General features: G+C 37.1%; 1 protein-coding gene across 1 annotated transcript in view; it reads right to left on the reverse strand.

Moving 5' to 3' along the window:
* Cpeb3 (cytoplasmic polyadenylation element binding protein 3) overlaps nt 1-21,896 on the reverse strand; it is a 189,218-nt gene that overhangs the window by 108,865 nt on the left and 58,457 nt on the right. Inside the window, exons 8-9 of the mRNA XM_010632135.3 lie at nt 12,960-13,119; nt 2,952-3,008 (exon numbers count right to left, since the gene is read on the reverse strand). Of these exons, the coding sequence (XP_010630437.1) occupies nt 2,952-3,008; nt 12,960-13,119 (217 nt within the window). The remainder of the gene's footprint in view (nt 1-2,951; nt 3,009-12,959; nt 13,120-21,896) is intronic.

Consider the following 21,896-nt stretch of genomic DNA (forward strand, 5'->3'; position numbering starts at 1 on the left):
GCATCACGGTACATAAACCTGTCAAAGCCCCCACTCATTCCATAAATACCTCCCAAGGAGGATTACGGTCACCTCAAGTTGGAGACAACTCTAAAAGACTGGGCAAGACTCTGTCTCAACAAACAAACAAACAAACAAACAAACAAAAAACCCTTTAAAACATTAATGAAAATAAAGCTCTCCGCTAAGTTGAAGGTATCAAGTATTTTGTCCCAGCAACAAGTGACTAAGACAGTAGGAAATGTAAATGTCAAACTTTGGTTGGGAATCATCAACAGAACCATTTGAAAACTGATGCACTCCCCGACCTGCCAACACGTTACAAATATGCAGAGTTCATCACCATCAGCTACATGTATATACCAGCAAAATGACCTTTCTGGTACTTTACCCATAAAAATCACAGCCACTCTGCATCCACATGCTGAAAAGAGTCATTAAGATTACCTAATCAGTCCCGTTCTCTTAGAGATAAGGAAATTGAGGCTAAAAGAAATTTAAGCAACAGGGACAAAATGGAAAGCACTTAAATGAAACCTCTACTGAAAAGCAGTGAATTGAAGAAAATCAAAGATAATCAAAACCTTTTTGAAAAATGTCTTTTAGCTTCATTTTATACACAGAAAATCATAAATTATAGCCTTTCCCTCTTCCAGGAGACTCACTTCAACTCAAATTAGGTCTTTTCTTAGATATATTCTAATTGCTTCAGACAGACACAATACCATACTCTTTTTTGCTTGTTTGTTTTGAAACAGGGTTTCACTATTTAGTTCAGGCTGGCCTTGACCTCATTACATAGCCCAGGCTGGCCTCAAACTTGCAGCGATCCTCCTGCGTTAGCCTCTTAGATTTTTTTTTTTAAATTCAACTCTAATTTCAGTATCTAACTGAAGACTGAAGACTTTTCACAATGATTGCAGAATCTCAGCAAGTTAAGTATGTTTATTAATGTTCATCCCATTAGACAGAAATTGGAAGAATCATAACCTAAATGTGAAGTGACCTTCCTTTTAGAAATTAGAAAATGAGAGTCTGGAATGCTGGTCCATGCTTGTAATCCCAGCAACCAGGAAGCTGAGGAAGGAGGATCGCCATGAGTTTGAGGCCAGGCTGGACTATATAGTGAGACCTTGTTTCAAAAAACCAAACCAAACCAAAACAACCCCCCTCAAAAAAACTAAAGAAAAAAAATTAGAAAATGACAGGTGGATACTTTTGGAAGTTTTATTGTCTCTGAGACCCTCCACAGGAAAGGAGGTACTATAGTTATAGAGAAAACAAATGCACAGAGTAGATTAGAACCTGCATCAGCAGGCACTGTCTCAGCAGAAAGGGGGTTCTCAGCAGTGCTCAGGGTAAAGCAGGCTGCATGTCAGATCCAGAATATAAATTCTGGAGATAACTTGAAATCTGTTTCAGGGAACTCCAATGGCACCCACCTCCTTACTGAATCAAAAGGAAAATTGAGCCTGGCATTGTGGCACACACAAATACTCCTAGCACTCGGGAAGCTGACATAGGAGGATCATGAAATTCAAGTCCTGCCTGGACAATTTAAAGAGACCCTTGCTCAAAATATAAAATAAAAAGGCTGGGCTGGGGATTTAGCTCAGAGGCACTTTGCCTGCCTTGCAAGCTCAAGGTTCTGAATTTGATCCCCCATACCAAAAAAAAAAAAAGGCCTGGGATGTAGCTCTGATCAAAGGCCCTGGGTTTGAACCGCAACTGCTGAAAAAAAAGAAAAGAAAAAATTGTACACAACCTTAGATGATTTACACAATATGTCTTGTTTCCCTTGTATGTCATTTATCTGGGAGGATGAGAGGGGACAGACAATGTGATATCACTCAATAAAGAAAAATATTTCAGCCCTGGGACATTCAATGGCTTATATAGGATAGTCCTTTGACAACAAAGAATTTCCACCTGAAGACTGGGCTTGTGCAAAACCATTTGGTCTACAGACACTAGACAGGAGAGCTGATACTGGCCAAATATTTCTTCCAGTGTTAATTGATACGATGATTTTCTAGTTAATAATTTTTTTGTTGCTCTAACAATTATACTGACAAGACTACCTCCTTTCTGAAAAGCTGTTGACACTTATAACGTGCAAATTTCCCTAGTGGGAGACTCCTGGATACCCAGCTTGAAACAAATATCAGCTATTTACCACAATGAGAAAAATTTTCAGTTATGATTAAATTAGGTGATTTATTCATTCACATTTGTTACCCTGCTCCTCCTTTCTCCCTTTGCCTTCTTTCATTACCCCCTCAAATATACTGTAGGGCAAAAGTTGGCAAACATTTTCTGTAGTGAAACAGCAAGCAAATAATGTAGGACTTTTAGGCTCTGTCTTTCTTTTTTTTTTTTTTTTTTTTTTTTTTTTTTTTTTTTTTTTTTTTTTTTTTTTTTTTTTTTTGGTACTGGGGATCAAGCTTGGGACTTTGTGCTTGTGAGGCAGGCGGCGGAATCACTGAGCTAAATCCCCGGCCTTAGGCTCTGTCTTGGAGTACAAAGCAGCTACAGACAACCCATCAATAAATGGATGTAGGTCAATACCACTTTATTAAAAAACAGGTATTAGGTCAGATTTGGTTTACACAGCTATAGTTTACCAACTGTGTTATGGAGCAGCAATTTCCAGACTTTAACTTACATCGGAATCACCTGTAAGACTTTTAATACACAAATTTTTGCACCCCATCTTTAAAGTTTCTCATTCAGTAGGTCTAGAAAGGACTGACGTTATGCATTTTTTAATAAGTTTCCTAGTGAGACTGATGCTGTTGGCCCAGAGATCACACTGTGAAAATCACTGGCAGAGAATAATGATCTATTCTATGCTTGGTGAAAGGCTGAAAAGTACTGAACAATTAATTTAGAAAAGTGGAAATGACATGCAAGTTTGCTGATTTTATAGGATATTTCATATAAAGACTTACTGTTAAGTGCCATAATATTATCTGTTCCAGGATGATGAAAATTTATTCCCATGCGTCCTAAAAAATAAAGTAATTTTATTTTAAGCTCAAAGAATGCTCAATGTAATCATTTCAAATACACTGTAAAATATAAACATTACAAAAAGTTACAACAAATTAATCTAAAACAATGTTATCAAAGGCCAAGGCAGCAACAGTTTTAAAATTAAAAAAATATGAAAAGTCTTAAAACAAAGCCAATGACCCAACACAAAATACAAAACAAAAAAGAAGCTTCCATAATAAAGTCTAAATAGATAATTTACATTATCACCCACATTCTGATTTAAACATGCCAACTCCCTGGATTAAGCATTTTATTTAAACAACCATTCACACTGCCCTTCAAATTCAAGCACAAAAATAACTCAAAGCAGATAAACAAAGCTTTGAGAGAATAAAAACGTAATATGCAACATAATTATCAGAATGGCAACTGGAAGAAAGATGATAAAATTTATGTAACAGATATAGTGGAGAAAAATGTCTGGCCTAAAATACAGAGTTCTTATGCTACTCTTACTACTAACTAGTTCTATGAACTCGGGCATAATGGTAATTTCCAGACCTTTATCCTTCTGTCTATAATGAGTTGCAAACTTCTGCCTACATCAGCCAGCTTCCTGTTTTTGTATGCCTCTGAGCTAAGGATTATTCTTACATTTTTTAAGGGTTCCAAATCCAAAAAAAACCAAGGAATAATATATGACAGAGGCCATGAGAACTGGAAACCCTAAAATATTTAGTCCTTAGCCCTTCACAAAGCTTGTCAACTCTTGTTCTATAAGTTAACGAATTGAAATCAGATGTTTCAACCAATGGCTGCCAGGGGTAAAAGTGAGAAGTGCAGACATCTAATGTTTTCTTCATTTATTATTTGAGAAGAAGAGATGGAAGTATTTTTTGTTTTGTTTTGTTTTGTTTTTAAATTAGAGTCTTATAAGGGGAAGCAAACATACTTCGTAAGATCTCTTAACCAATTCTTCAATACAATAATATAGTGTGCATAAATACAAATAAAAAGCAAAATAGAAAAGAGATAAAGAGGTAGTAGAGAGAAGTTCAAATATTTCACCAAATTACCTATTTTTGTTGTTTCAAAATATTTTTATATTCTGGTTTGTATTATTTATACTACTAGTTTATCTTAGACTGTTGAAAAGGAAGTTTTGTGTGATCATCTGTTTCTTCTTTGTAAGATTTTTTTGTCTGTGTCTCCCATCTGAGTACTTTGAAAACGATAATATACAGTGTATTAACTATTGGTATTCTCTTATATTTTACTATGAGTTTGTTTTATTCTTTCATAAAATAAAAGTCATTGAAACAGCAACCAGTGTGCAAAGCTGGTATCTATAAATTTCAGCTCAGTAAGGTTTTCATATGCAACTGGCTTTTTTATGAAATTCTCAGGAAAATGTTAATTTTATTCCACAACCATTGCTTTCATAAGTAAATGTGATCTGTATTTTGGAGGAGAGTGATACAGAGAAAGGTGGAGATACAGTAAGTGACTTTCACAACAAATACATACATAGTTTTATATATAATCGTAAAAGGGTCAGTCATGATTTGGCATTAAACTCTGTTACTGGAGACTGGAAGTAAACAGTATGATCAAGTTCTTCTGGCCCAAAAGAAAAGTATCATAGTGGGCAGAAGAGAGCAGTTGCCTCAATAAAAAGGGGGAAATTATGAATTCCTAGACATTTTTTTGCCTAAATAAGGACATCTAATTTCTTCAAGACACACTTGTGCCATGACAAATTGTGAAAAATCATTTTATACTAAGAGTTAGTGGGGGGAAAAAAACCCCAAAACTCCCAAAAGTGCATCACTTGTGTGGGGCATGGTGGCACATGCCCATAATCCAGCAGCTTGGGAGGCTGAAGCAGGGGGACTGCCAGAAGTTCAAGGCAACCTGGGCTACACAGTGAGAACCTGTCTCCAAAAAACAGTGTATCACTTGTATTAAGGTGTGTGTAAGAACGGGAAAGTCATCACCAACTGCAAGTATTATGTAGTTTACACCCACTACAAATAACTATTTTTGTATGTCTCTGGAAGTACCCCAAACTTAAAAGGGGTGACTTTTCAGTCTGCCAGAATGTAAACATATATAGGGAACTTTTTTGACCCTTTTCAAGAGGTATTAGAACTTTTCAGCTTGGAAAGATAAAACTGAAAGGAAATTGAGTTGTTTTCTAAATGATCGTTTTCTATCCTATACTGATTACTTCCAATTCATTCTTAAGAGGCAAAACAAGAACCATAGGCAGTGTTTTGCAGATGGAAGGCATCACCAATTGTTGAAAGGCAGAGTACAGTTTTACCTTTCCTAGTGTTCTTCCTAATTCTATTTGACTTTAATGGGCCTCTGATGAAAATTAACAAGGCGGGTGCAAAGGCACACACCTGCGATCTCAGCTACTGGCAGTATGAGGCACACTGGGGCTGAGCCTGAGCAACTTAGCCAATGAGCAAAATCCGGTCTCAAAATAAAAAATAAAAAAGCTTTAAAAGGGCTAAGGATGTACCTCAGTGCAAAGACATTGGATTCAATCCCTAGTAATGGAGAAAAAAAGTTCACGTTAAGATTTTTTTTAAGGAACTGTAGCTGGATGTGGCATGCGTGCCTATAACACCAGAATTCTGGAGGCTGAGGCAGAAGGATCACCTCAAATTCTAGGCCAGTCTGGGCACATACTGAGTAGACCTATGCAGAGAGACCTTTTCTCAAAAACAGACTAATTCTGGGTCATTGCCAGACCAATAGAATCATGATCTAAATATAATTTTTCCCTCCAACTAACTACAGTTGTTTGTAAAATCACTTATATCTTCTTTAGTTTCTTTGTGTCTTCAAACATTAATGTTTAGATTATAAATTACAATATATTTTCATTGGAGAACAATTAAGACAATACGGAAAAGATGAAGGAATAAGATCACAAAAAAAAAAAAAAGGAAAGAAAGAAAATAAGATCACTAAAGACAAGCATAATTAACGCTTGGGTTTGTGCAGTACTCTACCAGTTTAAGGAATATATTTTTGAGGTTTTTTTCCTCCAAGATTGGAATCATTTATAATTTTAAAAAATTTTATTAGTACATGTTTATAGATGTAATAATTACATCATGAGGAGTTGGTATGTGTAATCATTTTTTTCTTAATTTATTGTATGACTTAAGTTTTACACTTATTAGCAGATTTTAGAGGAGAGCAAAAAATGTACAACAGCAAAATACAAATTAATTCCTAACTCAGATGAGGTCACTTCTTTTCTCTCCATTTGTCCAGCCAAAGCTGCTATTTAATCAGCTGTGAAAACAGAATCGAGTGTGTGACATCTGGTGATTTTTGTTAATACAGTCTGGTGCTACCAGTGTGACATTTTGTCACCTGTCCACGGTCTGCTATTTTTAAATTGTTCTTGTCAGCTAGCAATCTTTTAAGTATAGTGTAAGATATAAGGTTTCAAAAAACTGGGAGGCACACTTGGTTTTATCGAGTTCAGTGTTTTAGAAATCTGAGGCTGTGTCCCACTTTGCCCACCGCACAGGCCCTGATGAACAGGGGCGAAAGCGGCTGAGAATGAGGCTGGAGAACAGAGTGACAGGTACATTAGGTGATAAAAATCAGTTATGACAGATGCACTGATGCAAGCTTATAATTCCTGGCTACCTGGGAGGCTGAGGCAGGAGGATCCGAAATTCAAGGCCAGCCCAAGCAACTTAGCAGGAACCATTATAAAAATAAAAAAATTTAAATAGAGCTGGGGATGTAGCTCAGTGCACCCTGAGGTCAATACCCAGTACCACACAATAAGTACATTAATTTTATAAGTTGGTACTTTAAAATAATACCCAGGTCTGGTGGCACACTCCTCTAATCCCAGCATTGAGGAGGCTGAGGTAGGAGGATCACTGCAATTTCAAGGCCTGCCTGGGCTACATAGTGAGACCTTGTCTCAAAAAAAGAAAGAAAAAAAAAAAAAACACACACACACACAAAACATAAAAACAAAAAACTAATTAGTAAAACTATCCTAGGGCCTGGAGATATAACTCAGTCGCAGAGCACTTGTCTAGCATACATGAGGCCCTGAGTTTAATCCCTAACACAGCAAAAACAAACAACAACAAAGAACAATTGGGAAAAAAACCTAGCTCACTTAAGAGTCCCGCTAACCCCACACTTTCATATACCCCAAATAAAAAGTGGCATTTTGGAGGTGGGTGTGATGATCCCTCTAATCCTAGTGCTCCGGAGGCTGAGGCAGAGAGGATCACCATGAGTTTGAGGCCAGCATGGGCTACAAAGTGAGTTCAAGGCCAGCCTGGACTACTTAGTAAGATGCTGCCCCCTCAAAAAGACCTGGCACTTTTTAAAATTCACAATTAATTGTGAAAGTCATTTCTTTACTCCTAAAATGTTACAAGATAGGGAACATGTGCTGTACCTTCCTTTAATTGCCTTTTGCTTTAAAAATTCAAGTACTGTCCTTCAGAGAGTGTCGCACATTAGAATATGACTGTCATGTTACAAAAGTAAAGTGTTATAAATTAACATGCATATTCTACCTGATTTCATTTCCTACCAATTTTATATAGTCCAGGATAGATTTGAACTCATTATATAGTACAGTCTGGCCTTGAACTCGTGATCCTCCTACCTCTTCCAAAAGGTAGAGATTACAGGTACCCAGCTTCCTACTTTCTTTTCATACCAGTAATAGTTAATTTTCAACAAGTTATCATGAATTATTTTCTGCTGAGTTGGGGTCTTGCTATGTTTCCTAGGCTTGTCTCAAACTCCTGAGTTCAAGTGATCCTCCTGCCTCAGTTTTCCAAGTAGCTGGGAACACAGGTGCATACCACCACTTTGCTTCAGCAAATTATTAAATCCTTGTGCCTGCTTCCTCACTTAAGGCTGCTCTTCAGAAAAATTAACTCAGAATTTCTGAGGATAGAATACAGGCACAATCTTTTTGTTTTGGAGCAGTCAGATGATTAAAATGCTATGCAGTATTTAAAGCCAGGCATGGTAATGCATGTCTGTAGTTCAGCTACTCAGAAGTTGAAGCAGCAGGGTAGCTTGTGTGCAGGAGTCTGAGGCCAGCCAAGGCAAACAAAGCAAAACTCTTTCTTTAAAAAAACCAAAGAAACTCCTGCAAAAAAGTTGAAAAATGTATAAAACAAGAACAATCACTTTTTGCAGACTCAGAAGTAGACCCTAACAGGTTTCTTGCTTATTTGATGCTTGTTTAGGTGGAACTGAGGATTGGACAGAGTCTGGCATGCTAGGTACATACTCTACCATTGAACTACATCCCTGGTCTGTAAAATCTGCTTTTATTTATATAACTATTATTATTATTTTATTAGTATTAGGGCTTTTTTGAGACAGGGTCTGGCTATGTTGCTCAGGCTAGTCCTGAACTCACTAGATATCCTAGGCTGGCCTCAGAACACATAACAATCTTCCTGCCTTAACCTCCTGAGTGTTGGGATTATAGGTGTGAACCATAAGTTACAGAAGTAAAGAGCAATGTATTTTTCTGGAACATCAAGTAAACAAAATGTTATTAAGGAATATTTTTCTAAAACAAGGGCAGCTAGGGCCAGGGATTTAGTTTAGTGGCGGTGCTGCTGCCTGCCTCGCAAGGGGAAGGCCCGTACCAAAAAAAAAAAAAAAAAAAAAGAATAAACAAGGGCACCTAGAAAATTCCATAAAGGGGTCAATTTTATAAAATCTCTGTAATACATTTCAATCGTAATGCATAATTAAAAATACCTCTGTAACAACAAAGACGTGGCATTCCTTCCTTCCACGTTTCTGTCCATTTCAATGTGTTAAAACACTATTACCAGAAGATAAGTTAGTTTTTCCTCGGATTCTTTCAGTACACTTTTGAAAAGCAAGGCCTTCGATATCAGTTCTCAATGGACACTTACTCTTTTCATTTCTCAAATCTCAGTTCTATGGATGATGAAGAGATAATATAAATATATAAAAACATTTCATCAGGCATTACCCCTAAACAGCCAGATCTACTCTGCTGTAAGAGGAAGACTGCACAGGATGAAGGAAAAGTGAGCCCTCCCTGTTTATTTGCCTCCACAACTGCTATATTTTCCTTCTTCAGCCAGAGGATGGGATCTTGCTTCCCTTTACCACCTACTCTGTCTTGTGTACTGATCCTAGAGGGAGAGCAAATCATTAGGTTTGATGATTAGTCAAACCTACTGAACAAGGGGTTTCAAGTCAGAGGACAACTACAAGAAGGGTACAGAGATGAACAGTTTTTCCTCACCTCTTGTCCTCTCCATCCCCAAACTAAAAATCCTCTTACTCTCCAAAGTTGTAAGGAGAGTTAGTTGAATTTATCTTCAACCCACCAGAAGTGAGAAGAGATCAGTTCCTCTCACTCAGGCCTTAGTCCTACCTCTGCTAACCCTGGGAATTTTGTCATTAGAAAAGAAATAAGTAACAAATTTCATAAATTATTTTCCTACTCAAAAACTTCCTCTTTCTCGTTTCCTTGAGGCATTCTGGCAAACAAAAGGAATGTACACAGAAGATACAGTGAGGGGCAAGAAGAAATTATTATGCTATTCTGTTACAACTATGAACAGTAGCTTGAGATCTTCACAAGGGAAAAATCTATTTTTATTTAAATAATGGTTCTGTATCTGATCAAACTGCAAAGGCATTCTTTTTTATGTAGTGCAGGGGATCCAACCCAGGGCCCATGTGTGTCACGCAAGGGTTCTACCACAGAGCTACATCCTAATCCTGCAGAAGGCGTTTGTCAGTGTGTTGTAAAGAAAACTCGATTCAACTTTTGTACGTTTTTAAAATTCTTCAGGAAAGTATGATTTAAAATTTCCAGCTCTGTGGGCATGGAGGTGCACATTTGTAATTCTAGTACTCAGGAGGCTGAGGCAGGAGCATCACCATAAATCTAAGGCAAATTGGGCTCTACGGGGAGTTTAAGGCCTGCCTGAACTACAGTGGGACCCTGTCTCACAGAGAGACAGACAGACAGAGAGAGAGAGAGAGAGAGAGAGAGAGAGAGAGACAGACAGACAGACAGATAGACAGACATGATAAAATTTCCAACCTGGGCATGGTGCTGCATGCCTATAATCCCAGCATTTGGGAGGCTGAACACAGGAGGATCATTGCAAATGTAAGGTTAGCCTGGGCTACATAGTGAGTCCAAGGCCAGCCTGAACTATACAGTGAAACCCTAGCTCAAAAGATATCTGAAAGGATGTTAATAAAAATAATAACCTGTTACCTCTAGTTAATCTAAAGTAGGTTTTCAACTTTCCTTTTTGTCCTTTTATACATTTAAATTTCTTACAGTGAGAATTTTTTTAATGAAAAAAATTGAGCTCTAAGAAAAAAATAAAAACACCAAGACAAAGAAACATATAAGAGCTTTGTGTGGTGGTACTCGCCTGTTATCCCAGCACTCAGGAGGCTGAGGCAGGAGTACTGCCAGGATTTCGAGGCCAGCCTGGGTTACACAGTGAGTTCAAGACCAGTCTGAACTACATAGAGAGACCCTGTCTCAACACCCCCGCCACAAAAAAAGCCAAACCAGCAAACAAAAAAATCAGAGAAAAATGAATAACATTTATAAAACAAGAAATTGAAAAATAAATGTTTCACAATGTTTCTTTTATTTTTAGTTACCTCTTTTCTAACAATCTTCACTTTTTAAAGCTAAAAATCACTTAATGTTTTTCTTTAGAGCCAAGGTATCATTACTTTGTTAGTAGAAGTACAAGGATCAGAGGAGTGGATACAGCTCAGTGGTAAGGTGCTTGCCTAGCATGTGTCAGGCCATGTGTTCAATTCTCCGCACAAAGACAAAAAGAATAAGGATCATACACATGATGCTATAAACCACATCCAAAAGTCTCCCAGTTACAAAAGGAAAGCAGGATCCTCAAATATCCTAAATTACAAAGACATAGTGATACCTTTGACCACAATGAAGTAGTTCATTCATAAAAAATCACTGTGGGTCATATGATGAACTGGGAAATTACAACTACACTGAGGTTTTTTAAAAAGTACAAACTAAGTGCCTTAAACTTAAGACACAAATTGAGCATGATAGTGCACACCTGTATTCCTGGAATTCTTGGAGTCTGAAGCAAGAGGATCAACAGTTCAAACCCAGCCTGGGAAAATTAGTAAGACTTTGCTTCAAAATTAAAAAGGGGGTGTGGAGGGCTGAGGATATAACTCAGGGCAAAAGCCCTGGATTCAAACCCCAGTACCACAAACACACTCAAAAACAAACGAAAAAAATAGAATATATTATAAGTACAACACAGATGTTTTAATAAGTGAAACCTCAAAAAACAAATAAATAAATGAAACCTCATTATTTGCTAGTTAAAAAAAAAAAAAGATCTATGCAGAGGCAGATGGGCCTGCACCAAAAAAGGTCATCATATAGGAAAAAGGTGTTTACATTATCCACAGTGAGATGCCATCTGTATACTATGCCAGAGCTACACTCAACAGGCCACAGTAGTTTAACCAATATACATAAAATTCTGGGCAATTACTTTACAGATTGTAATGTAAGATCCCTGCATAATCTTTACTGCAAGGAAAAAAGAATACAGATGAAGATAAAATAGGTAGGCATAAAGAAGAATACTTGAATATTTTAGAATAATTAGGAAAAGCTTATAGCTAATTCATGGCAGCAAAGGAAGACAAATGAAGCCTTAGAAAAATTTAAAAATACAAAACAGTCTGTGAATATTGTTGTTTTAAACATTATTCTCACTTCTAAGTGAAATATGCTTTAAATTACCACATACCAATATGTAAGGAAAGATGTGGTAACACGACTAAATATAACAATGAATAAATAAGTTTTTTCTCTGCTTCTAACAGCAATGAAAATCTAGTTTTTCTCAAAATGCTTTATTTTCTTCATAGCCCATAACTACTACTTTTTACTAGAAAATGAGAAAAGCAGCAGAAAGTCATGAGTCTGACAAGGAAACGATGAAATGTGTTCCTAGTGTGTCTTAAGAAAATGAGTGTCAGATTCTCACTGTCAGTCATACTCTATATAAGGGCCTAGACAGAACCTGGGGGGTCCAATTCCTCACAATTCCAGAAGTTATATAGTTCACAGAAAATTGGTATTCCTGTGGCAAGCGTCACAGTCTTCAGATAGTTAGGTCCTAAACCCAAGTGAATTTTGAACCCAAGTAATTTGCATTATAGTATTTAAAACACTCATAGGGTCCCTGACAAGTCCTATTACCCAGAAGAAGAACTACCTGTACTTCTGAATGTAATGTCAACGTTTATCCTGAATTTACATGATCTCTAAAATAGAAAGCTACAGTATTGCTGACCTGGGATGTTTTGCCTTATATTTAATTCAAAACATTCAGATACTTTTAGACTCTTTGCTTATGTTTTAGTCTCAGAATATGCAAAGGGTACCTGGCTGCTCTTAAGTCTGTGTTGTGATACTTCCCGTAGTAGTAAAGTGATTATTCTTTAATAAAACAGAACAATTTTAGGTGACGTTTTCTGTAATCTTTGGAAACTGATTTACTAAATTTCACACTTTCTTGCAGTATACCTGTCTGTATTTAAGTGAATTTATTCAGATTTAGCTAAGGATTCCAAACACAAAGCGCAGAAAATTTGGCTTCTGGTCTTATAACAATGACTCAGCTGGAGCACATACTTCTTCCACACATTACTGATTAAAGCAATCAACCCTGATTACTGAAGGTAGCTGAGTCCAGGTTAAAAAAGAAAATCAACTTTAAATACATTCCACGATGCTTTACAGAAGCAAAACAAAAACAAAAAAACAAACAAAAACAAAACAAAACAAAATCACATATTAAAAAGCTGATTTTTGCTTAAAACACCAAGTAAGGAATGGACATATGAATAATCCTAACCTGCAAAATGATTCCTCCACATTATATCAGCGAAACTCATTGGTGGGCCACTGGGAGGGTAGTGTTTACCTTTCAGAGGCTCATGATCAGTCCTTATCATATCCATTAAGGAGTTCTCCAACGAGTGCAAGTTAAAAGTGTCATAGGGCCTACTCCGGTCCTAAAAGTAAAAACACAGAACAAGACAATATGTAAAATTACTTCATAAAACTAATGCTGCATCATTTGTTTCCTGCTAGGGACTGATGCCATGAATGAAAGCTACAGATACTTCTAATAACACGGTCATACTTTTTATCAAGAATAACAACTTAGCACCATTCTGTTGAATACATGTTCCTACTATAATTCATTAAATTACCTCCTCTCCCCTGATATTCTATAATATAAATGCCCTACTACTTTAGACTGACTTTCTCTCAAATGAACTAAAAAGTTAAATTTCATAGGAAGAATCAAGTGAACTGGCTTTGGAATCCCAGCATTCAGGAGGTCGAAGCACAAGGACTGCTGCAAGTTCAAGTCCAGCCTGAACTACAGAGCAAGATCCTATCTCAAAAACAACAATTAAAAATAAAAACCTGCCTTACATAGTAACCACTACAAGCAAGAGGATAGCAATGACAGGTAAGGTAATGTAAGGATAGGCTGATCGGGGCTATTTTCTGGTTAGGCCTTATTTTCAGGGAAATAAGACATTAGATACTACCATGTGTACTGATAAAAGTAATTTTTTTTAAAAAAAGTGAATTGGCTTTGCCTTCTATTCTACTCCCTGCCTCTATTAAATGTGCAGAGATCTCCTCTACCAGAGGGGACCACAGTTAAGAACTCAGCCTACAAACAGAATCACTTTCCTGAAAAATCAGAAATGATTGTAATTCCAATGCAATTATAATGAATATCTTTACTGTTTATGACACTAAGTTTGATATAACAGATACTTTTTAAAAATAAATGTTCAAAGCACTAAAATTACCTTTTGAAAAGCACTCACCTGAAAAAAACTCAAAGTAGCATTTTTCATGTTAGATTTTAAAATTAAAAATAGAGAACAAGCACAAGCGCTGGAGTTCAATCCCCAGACCAAAAGAGAGAGAGAGAGAGAGAGAGAGAGAGAGAGAGAGAGAGAGAGAACTAGTACAAACTAAGTGAAGAAAAAAATAGTTTCACCATGGTTTGCTCAAACCCATAGGAGCCATCACCTACAAACTCTTAAGTGTTCAAAGGCTAAGGGCAAGGGCAGCACATAGTCTAACTTCATCCTTAGAACAGGCGAGACACCAATAACAACTGTCTATAGGGATAAGATTATGTTCAGCATCTTGCACAGTTTATTCAGTCTTGCACATGTCCACCTACTTCCCTCCATGGATAGCACTAATTGTTACCTGTCTCTGCCTTTAGATAAGAAGACATGAAATGCTTTTTCGGTTTTTCCATTTTGATTTCTATATAATTCAAGAAGGTTTTTTACCTTTAAGATCTTCCTGAAGAACATTTGTTTGGCTCTGGATTCATTTTATCAATGGAAACTTTAATTACTTACTTAGTAAAGCTAAATTTCCAGAAATGCAGGCTTAGTTGTCCCCATAGAAGTGTCGTATTCTTTGTCAACAGGAAAAAAAAAGTCAGAAGGAAGTATGCTGATGAGACAAAATGGCCACCTATTTCTGGCATTGACAATCTCAGAATGAGCATCTAGGCACCTTCTAACATATCTGCACTTCAATCTAGTGTACTACAGGCAAGAGAACTCTTCAAAATCGTCCGACAAGGCAGGGGATTATTAACAACAACAACAACAACAACAACAAAGGCTGACTGATGGCATTCAAGAATGTTTCCAGGGCTGGAGATTTAGCTCAGCGGTTCCTCCGCTGTGCCGCAAGGCCTGCCTCACACGCATAAGGGCCGAGTGCCCAACAAACAAAGAATGTCCCAGCTGGGTGCGGTGGTGCACACCTGCAATCCCATCTACTCAGGATACTGAGCTGGAAGAGTACAAGTCGGAAGCCAGCTCTGGGCAATTTAGCAAGGCCCTGCCTCAAAAAAGAGCTGCTGATACAGCTCGGTGATCCCTGGTACTGGAAAAAAAAAAATCTTTCCAGCCAGGACAGTATTTTTTCATTTAACTATACAATATTTGAAAGCAGATAATAACATACCCATTTTACACATAAGGAAGGTAAGGTTTACAGAACACTGAAACCCAGCTCTAATCTTAAAGTTAATCCTAAAGAGGATTTAAAAAATGTCTGTCCAGGCAGGACATGGTGCACACACCTATAATCCCAGCACTCAGGAGGCTGAGCCTCACCTTGAGTTACAGACTTTAAGGCCAGCCTACACTACACAGTGAGATCTTGCCTTCACACCATGATTCTGTGGTAAAATTGGGCAGTAAAGTAAAGACACCAACTAGGATAGTAACAGTCAATCAACAAACCTAATCACTTCGCAAAGGGTCAGCTTTGCAGTCTTTGGATTGCAGGTTAGAGAAGCAGGTTGTAACCTACCTAGTTTTTAAAAACACAACCTTTGAAGTCAAAATCTGATTTTTCAAATTACAGCTCTCTCTATTATTTTCATTACACTAAACAAGTTTCTCAGCATTGGTTAATTGACACAGTTGTCTTCAGTACAAAATGACAGAATGTACAACACGTATTATGGTACTGTACATACCACAATAGGAAGAATACAAAAAGACTTCTCTGATGCTGTATCACAGTACTGGAACATGAACTTTAACTAGAAGTTCATGAATGCTAAGCTAACAGAGTTCACTAATGTTCAAATATGACATGTGAAAAGCATGACAAAATTCACACAGGCTTCTTAATTGAACAAATTTCAATCCTCTAAGACAGTTATTTTCTCATCAAAATTAGTTCTATTCATGCTGCATCAATTTATATTTGCGGCATACCATTCATCCTCTTTGTTTAACAAGTAGTAAATTATGCTGAAATAACTGATTAACCAGAAAATCAAACAAGAAAATAGAAGACAGAAAAACTGAAAAAATTGCAGTGAAATTCAATGGAAATCATGCATAGAGAAAATTAGGTCACAGTTTTATTGCTCAACCACAAATGTTACTAATGGCAACTTACCCATTAAAGCTTTTTCATAAGTTTTGTTTCCCAATATAAAGAAAAAGGAAAACATCTCTTACTTTCAACAAGCAGACATACCAGGAAGGATAAGAACACCTATAAATAATACATTTCATTATTGACGTTTTCTCATTAAAAGATAACCAGTAGTAGATATTATCAGTGAGTTGTATAGAGGAGTAGCCTCAGCATAAGCCCTGCTCTTTCTTCCCCTGGCTTGGTATTAAATATCGATATTTAGAATTAATAAATTTATCAAGTATTTAAATGATTTCACAACTCTATGAAGGGGATAACATTTGTCCCCATCTCATAAATTAAGCAAGCAGGCCTTGGACAGATTCAGTTAACCAGCTCAAGGTTAAAGGGCTAGTAAATGGAAGAGACAGGGCTCAAATACAAATCCAACTGGGCTCAAATTCAACCATATACTGAAAATACACCCATACAGCCACTCTGACTTCCTCTTATTCTCTGTAGTATTAAGGCTTTTTCAAAGCATCTTCCCTTCACATCCTTTAACTGAATGCTCATACAACCAGCAAGGCCTCTGACTTTACCCCTCCACTGGCAATGTGACTCTCACTTGCCCTTAATCAGTTACTCTTATTCAAGTAACAGCTATTTAGCCCCAAGAAGCAGTTTGATATACTTTCCAGCACAGCCCTAGGACCATCCAATTTACCTGTCTTTTGTTGGCAATGGAACTAGAAGACCCTTTCTGGCTTATATCAGCCCTTCCTCTTCTAGAAACACAAAGTAGAAAGCTGCAAGGATCGACAATATCTGAGAAAAAAGGAGCTCTGGAACCAAATGATAAAATTAAACACGGTGCTTCCTACACACTGGGCCTTCGTAGCCAAGGATAGTACCTTACAGCCATGACCTCAATCCTTACCCCCCTACCCTGTAAGTATCTCAGAGGAAGAAAATGAAACTCTCAGGGATTATGTAACTGCTCAAAGTCCCAGAGCTGTCAGAATTCAGGATGAGAACGTGTGTGTGATTCTCGTGTACAGGCCAGCAATGCTGCACTGCTCCCATGCTGACCAGCTTCAGTGTACCCTAAAAGGACTGGGGGCTCAGTTAAGACAAAAGGGACTCAGACTAGACCAAAAGTCAAAAGGTGAGTAAATATCTGAAAGGGCTAGGAAAGGATCAATGTGATCGTAAAATAATACAGAAAAACAGAAAGAGAAATTCCTGAAGAGAGGTTTCTTTGTAGTTAGCATATGGTTGCAAAAGTTCAATTAAATGTATTTAGCACATAATATAAAACTCACAAATTAGTCATTTCTGAATTTCTACCCTATTGTTCATATTTTCTACTTAGTGTGTATGTATATGTTATTTGAAAATATCTCCGTTTATACTATAATTACTATTTGAGAATAATGAATGCTTTATTTTTAGACATTACATTATTAATCAATGAACCTATACTATAACACACATGCTTGTGCACTCACACACACAGAGTAATATGAAATAAACTGGGTATGTTAGCACATGCCTGGAATCCTAGCACTCAAGAGTCTGAGGCTGGATGATAACCATGAATTGGAAGCCAACTTGGCCTAACAGTGAGTTCAAGGCCAGCCTGAACTGCATAGCAAGACACCATCTCAAAAAACCAACTGACAGTCTCCAGTCCTGTCTTCTTTTACTCTCTTCAGACCACTTTATGCACATGGCATATATTCCTGCAAATCTTTAAAATATAGAATCCCTATCTGTGGATTTGGCATTTGGGGATTCAATCAACCATATACTGAAAATATTTGGGAAAAAAAACTGCATTTGGCCTGAACATAGATAGACTTTTTCCTTCTCATTATCCCATAAATAACACATATAACAACTATTTACATAGCACTTACATTGTTCAGTGGTACTTCAATTCACAAATTTAAATTTGTTTTACAATGTAAGGGAAGACAGCAGCATTTGTGTTTGTCACCTGATGTGAAGTTTGTGAATGGAAGCAAATTTTTGTCAGAGCTTTTGAGAACCAAATTGTTTGCAAATAGAAGCATTCATGAACTAAAGCACTACTCGTTAGGTATTAAAAGCAATCTAGACATGTTTCAAAGTATACAGGAGGGTGGAAATAGGTTATAAGTACTACATTGTTTTCTATAAGGCATTTGAGCATCTGTGGATTTTGATATCTACCCAAGGGGTCCTGGAGTCAATCCTCCATGTTTACCAAGGGATTATATTTCTATATACATACTCACAGAAAATATATAATATTTTATACTGTTTTTCTCTAAACATAAAAGCATGCATACTATTGTGAAACTTGTTTTTGACCAATATTACTCTTTTGAGACAGCTCCCTTTTAATAGCTATGTCCTTTTTTGGTTTGTTTGTTTGTTTGAGACAGGCTCTGAATATGTAGCTCAGGCTATCCTTGAGCTCACTAACCCACAAAGGCCTCAAACTTACAGCAACCCTCCTGCCTCAGCCTTCTGAATGCTGGTTTTACACGCCCAGCTAATAGCTATGTTCTTGACTTCCCTTCTTCCCCATTCAGTCAGACATAGCCTTCATGCAAAGTAAATGCATAGCAACTATGTTATAAGAATCAAATAATCATCTCAGTGTACGTTCTATACAATCAATTCTGATTTTGGAGATTTCATTTCTTCCCCCCCAATTTTCTTCCTATTTTTATTCTAGTCATTAACTGTATCGCTTCTATGCTTGCTCTACGTTAGCACAATAGTTACCCAGTCCTGGTTTCTATGAAGGATATCACTAATAATGAAACACAAGCATCTGTAGAACCTGCCAGCTCTGAGTAAAAGCCAAAAAGAGGATACGTTCAAAAGCTCAACATGAAATGATTTCAAGCACTAGAATCTATTTAGGGACAGACGGGCCAATTAATAATATTAAATAGCGACAGCAAATAATTAGTGAAGTAATAACAGTTTTTACATATGAAAAAATAGAAAAAAAAAGGACACACACACAGAAAGAATGGAAGGAAAATAATGGAAACAAGGTTTTTGTAGACAAAAAGGGGAGGAAGGCTGAAGGGAGGGGAAGGGAATGGGAAAAAAAGCAGCAGCAAGATATATCATGTACAGGTACAAATTCCCTGTGCTGAATGTTATCATTATGTACATCTAAAATGTAAAAAAAGAAAAGTAGAAGTCTAGGAATGTGTGCTTATGAATCAATCACTGCTATTATTTGTCATAACCTATCAAAAGCATGCTTTATTTTTTAGGTTTTTTTAATAGTGATAAAGATATTTTGAAAAAGTATGGCCCAGGTGTGGTAGAACATACTTGTAATCCCAACCCTTGGAAGGCTGAGGCAGGAGGATCGCTGTGAGTTTGAGGCCAGCCTAGGCTACATAGTGAGTTCAAAGTCAGACTGAAGTACATAGCAAGACCATGTCTCAAAAGAAAAAAGAAAAAGAAAAAGTGAAGCGTGAGAGAGAAACTGGCTCTGCAGAGCATGCTTGGGCTGAAAAGGGGGAAAAGTACAACCTGGAGGACACAGGAAAGCCACAATAGGCCTTTTTTTTTTTTTTTAGACAGAGACTCACTATATAGGCCAGGCTGGCCTTGAACTCATGATCTGTCTGCCTCAGCCTCCCAAGTGCTGAGACTACAGTTGCACACTACCATACCAGGATATAAGGTTCTTATGTCAAACTGAACTTTACTAAAGTAGTTAGCATCCGGCATACATTTACTCTACCATCAAAACCTCTTTCAAATAAAGGGAAACCTAACTTCACAAAGCTAAGGGAAAGTGGAACAAGCTCTCAAAAGATTATCAGCCAGGTGTGGCACAGGCCAGTAATCCCAAGAAAGAAGACTGAGGCAGGAGAATCACAGGCCAACCTGGCCACTTCAGTGACATAGCAGAGGCCTTGCCTCAAAATAAAACAAAAAGGAGGGTGCCTGGGGATGTAGCTCAGTCCAAGATCTGGATTCAGTTCCCAGTACTGGGAGAAGAATTTTTTTCTCTTCAGTCAAGCCTATGTTTTAATAATTCCCAGGGAGGTTATAATATCTGTAGCATTCTAGAAAAGGTGAATTACACTCTTCTTCAGTCACTCCTTGTTAAACAGATGCTCATCATAACTAACCTAAAATTCTTATAAAGTTGAAAATTTTCTTCCTGTTCTGTTTTGAGTATAAAAAATAATCAGTACCCTGCTGTGTATTTTGTTTTCTTTAAAATTGTGAAATACAGGGCTGGGGATTTAGCTCAGTGATGCTGCCTCCTGCCTCACAAATGCAAGGTCCCGAGTTCTATCCCCGATACCGGAAAAAAAAAAAAAAGTGTATACTTAAAATTGTGAAATACTATCAACCATGAAAACAAATTTTCAAGAACTTTCCATAAACTTGGAACAAGATTAGGGCATACACAGAAATTATGAGTTCCCTTTTCACCTTTTTCTTCTTGAAGATGACTAATTCATATTACTTTAATCTTTTAAAATTTTTAATGTATGTATTTTTTTAGGAAAGGTATATTGGGAAATAGGAATAGACGACAGGAGGGGTCCCAGAAATGGGTTGCCCTAACATTTTTTTTAATATAATATTTTTCCTTGCTGTGTAACAGCACAATCCAAGCTAACTAAAGTTCTACAGAGGTTTTAAAAACCAAGAGGATAGTTTCATCTGCTCTGAGGATTGTTCAAAACTTAGATAAGCATGATTCAAATTGAAGTACAAATTCTCTTCTTGTTCTCCCTCATCCTAATCTTCCTTCACAGCTTTTCTCACTGGTTTTGACCAAGCAGGTTTGATAAAAGGCTCAGCATATCAGACAGAGAAACATGGCTTTTGAAATCCCTTATTCACCAGAATTGCTCCTACATATCGTGGCAAGATTCCAAAGGGAAAGTTCTAGAGAGATCAACTATACAAAAGGTATAAATGCTTGTTATTGTTACTGTTAACTGTGGTAAACAGTTCATAGTTAAGTAGTACATATGCACTTCTTAAAAGAGTGATTATAAGGTGCTGGGGATTTAGCTCAGTGGTTCTGCCATCTGCCTCACAGGCACAAGGTCAGTTCAGCAGTGTGCTGGATAAAAGGCAGACACTGTACCGGTCAGACTTAAAAAGAATACAGTAAGGAAAAGCAATGACTATAATGCAAAGCAGGTGTCAAGGAACTACAAATATTAAAGTTGCCCTTTCATCAATCTTTGTGCATATGCGACTTTTGATATTGATTATCTGATGTTACACCAGGCACTGGGTTGTATGGGGTTTTTTGTTTTGTAGTGGTGGGAATTGAACCTAGGGCCTTTGGCTTGCTAAGCAAGCACTCTACTACTGAGCTACACCCCTATCCCCAAATCACTGAGTTTTAGCCAGCAGAATATTATCCCAAATAGATTAGGCATTAATTTATTAGGCATAGTAATATAAGGGGAGCTTGACCTTTGCTACCAAAACCTATCTTAGAACTATGGAAAAATGCACACTGCTCTTTTCTTTTTACTGTTTATAAATATCAAAATCCTTCTATAACACGAACCACATCCAAGTAGGTTAGACATTCCTTTCGCGTCCCAATATTCTAACTACAGGTAATGAGTATTAACTTAATATATCATAACTACTTCTTTACATTCTTGTCATCCTCAATGAACTATAAATCCCATGGGAGCAAAGACATGTCTTATTAGCCAGGTGTGGTAATATACCCTTGTAATTCTAGAACTCAGAAGGCTAAAGCAGGATGATCACTAGTTTAAGACCACCCTAAGCCACAAAGAGAGTTTAGGTTAGCCTGGACTACATCGCAAGACCTGGTCTCAAAAAA

The sequence above is a fragment of the Fukomys damarensis genome, unplaced genomic scaffold, assembly GCF_012274545.1.
Source record: "Fukomys damarensis isolate Sample0158 unplaced genomic scaffold, DMR_v1.0_HiC HiC_scaffold_20, whole genome shotgun sequence".
Taxonomy (NCBI): Eukaryota; Metazoa; Chordata; class Mammalia; order Rodentia; family Bathyergidae; genus Fukomys; species Fukomys damarensis.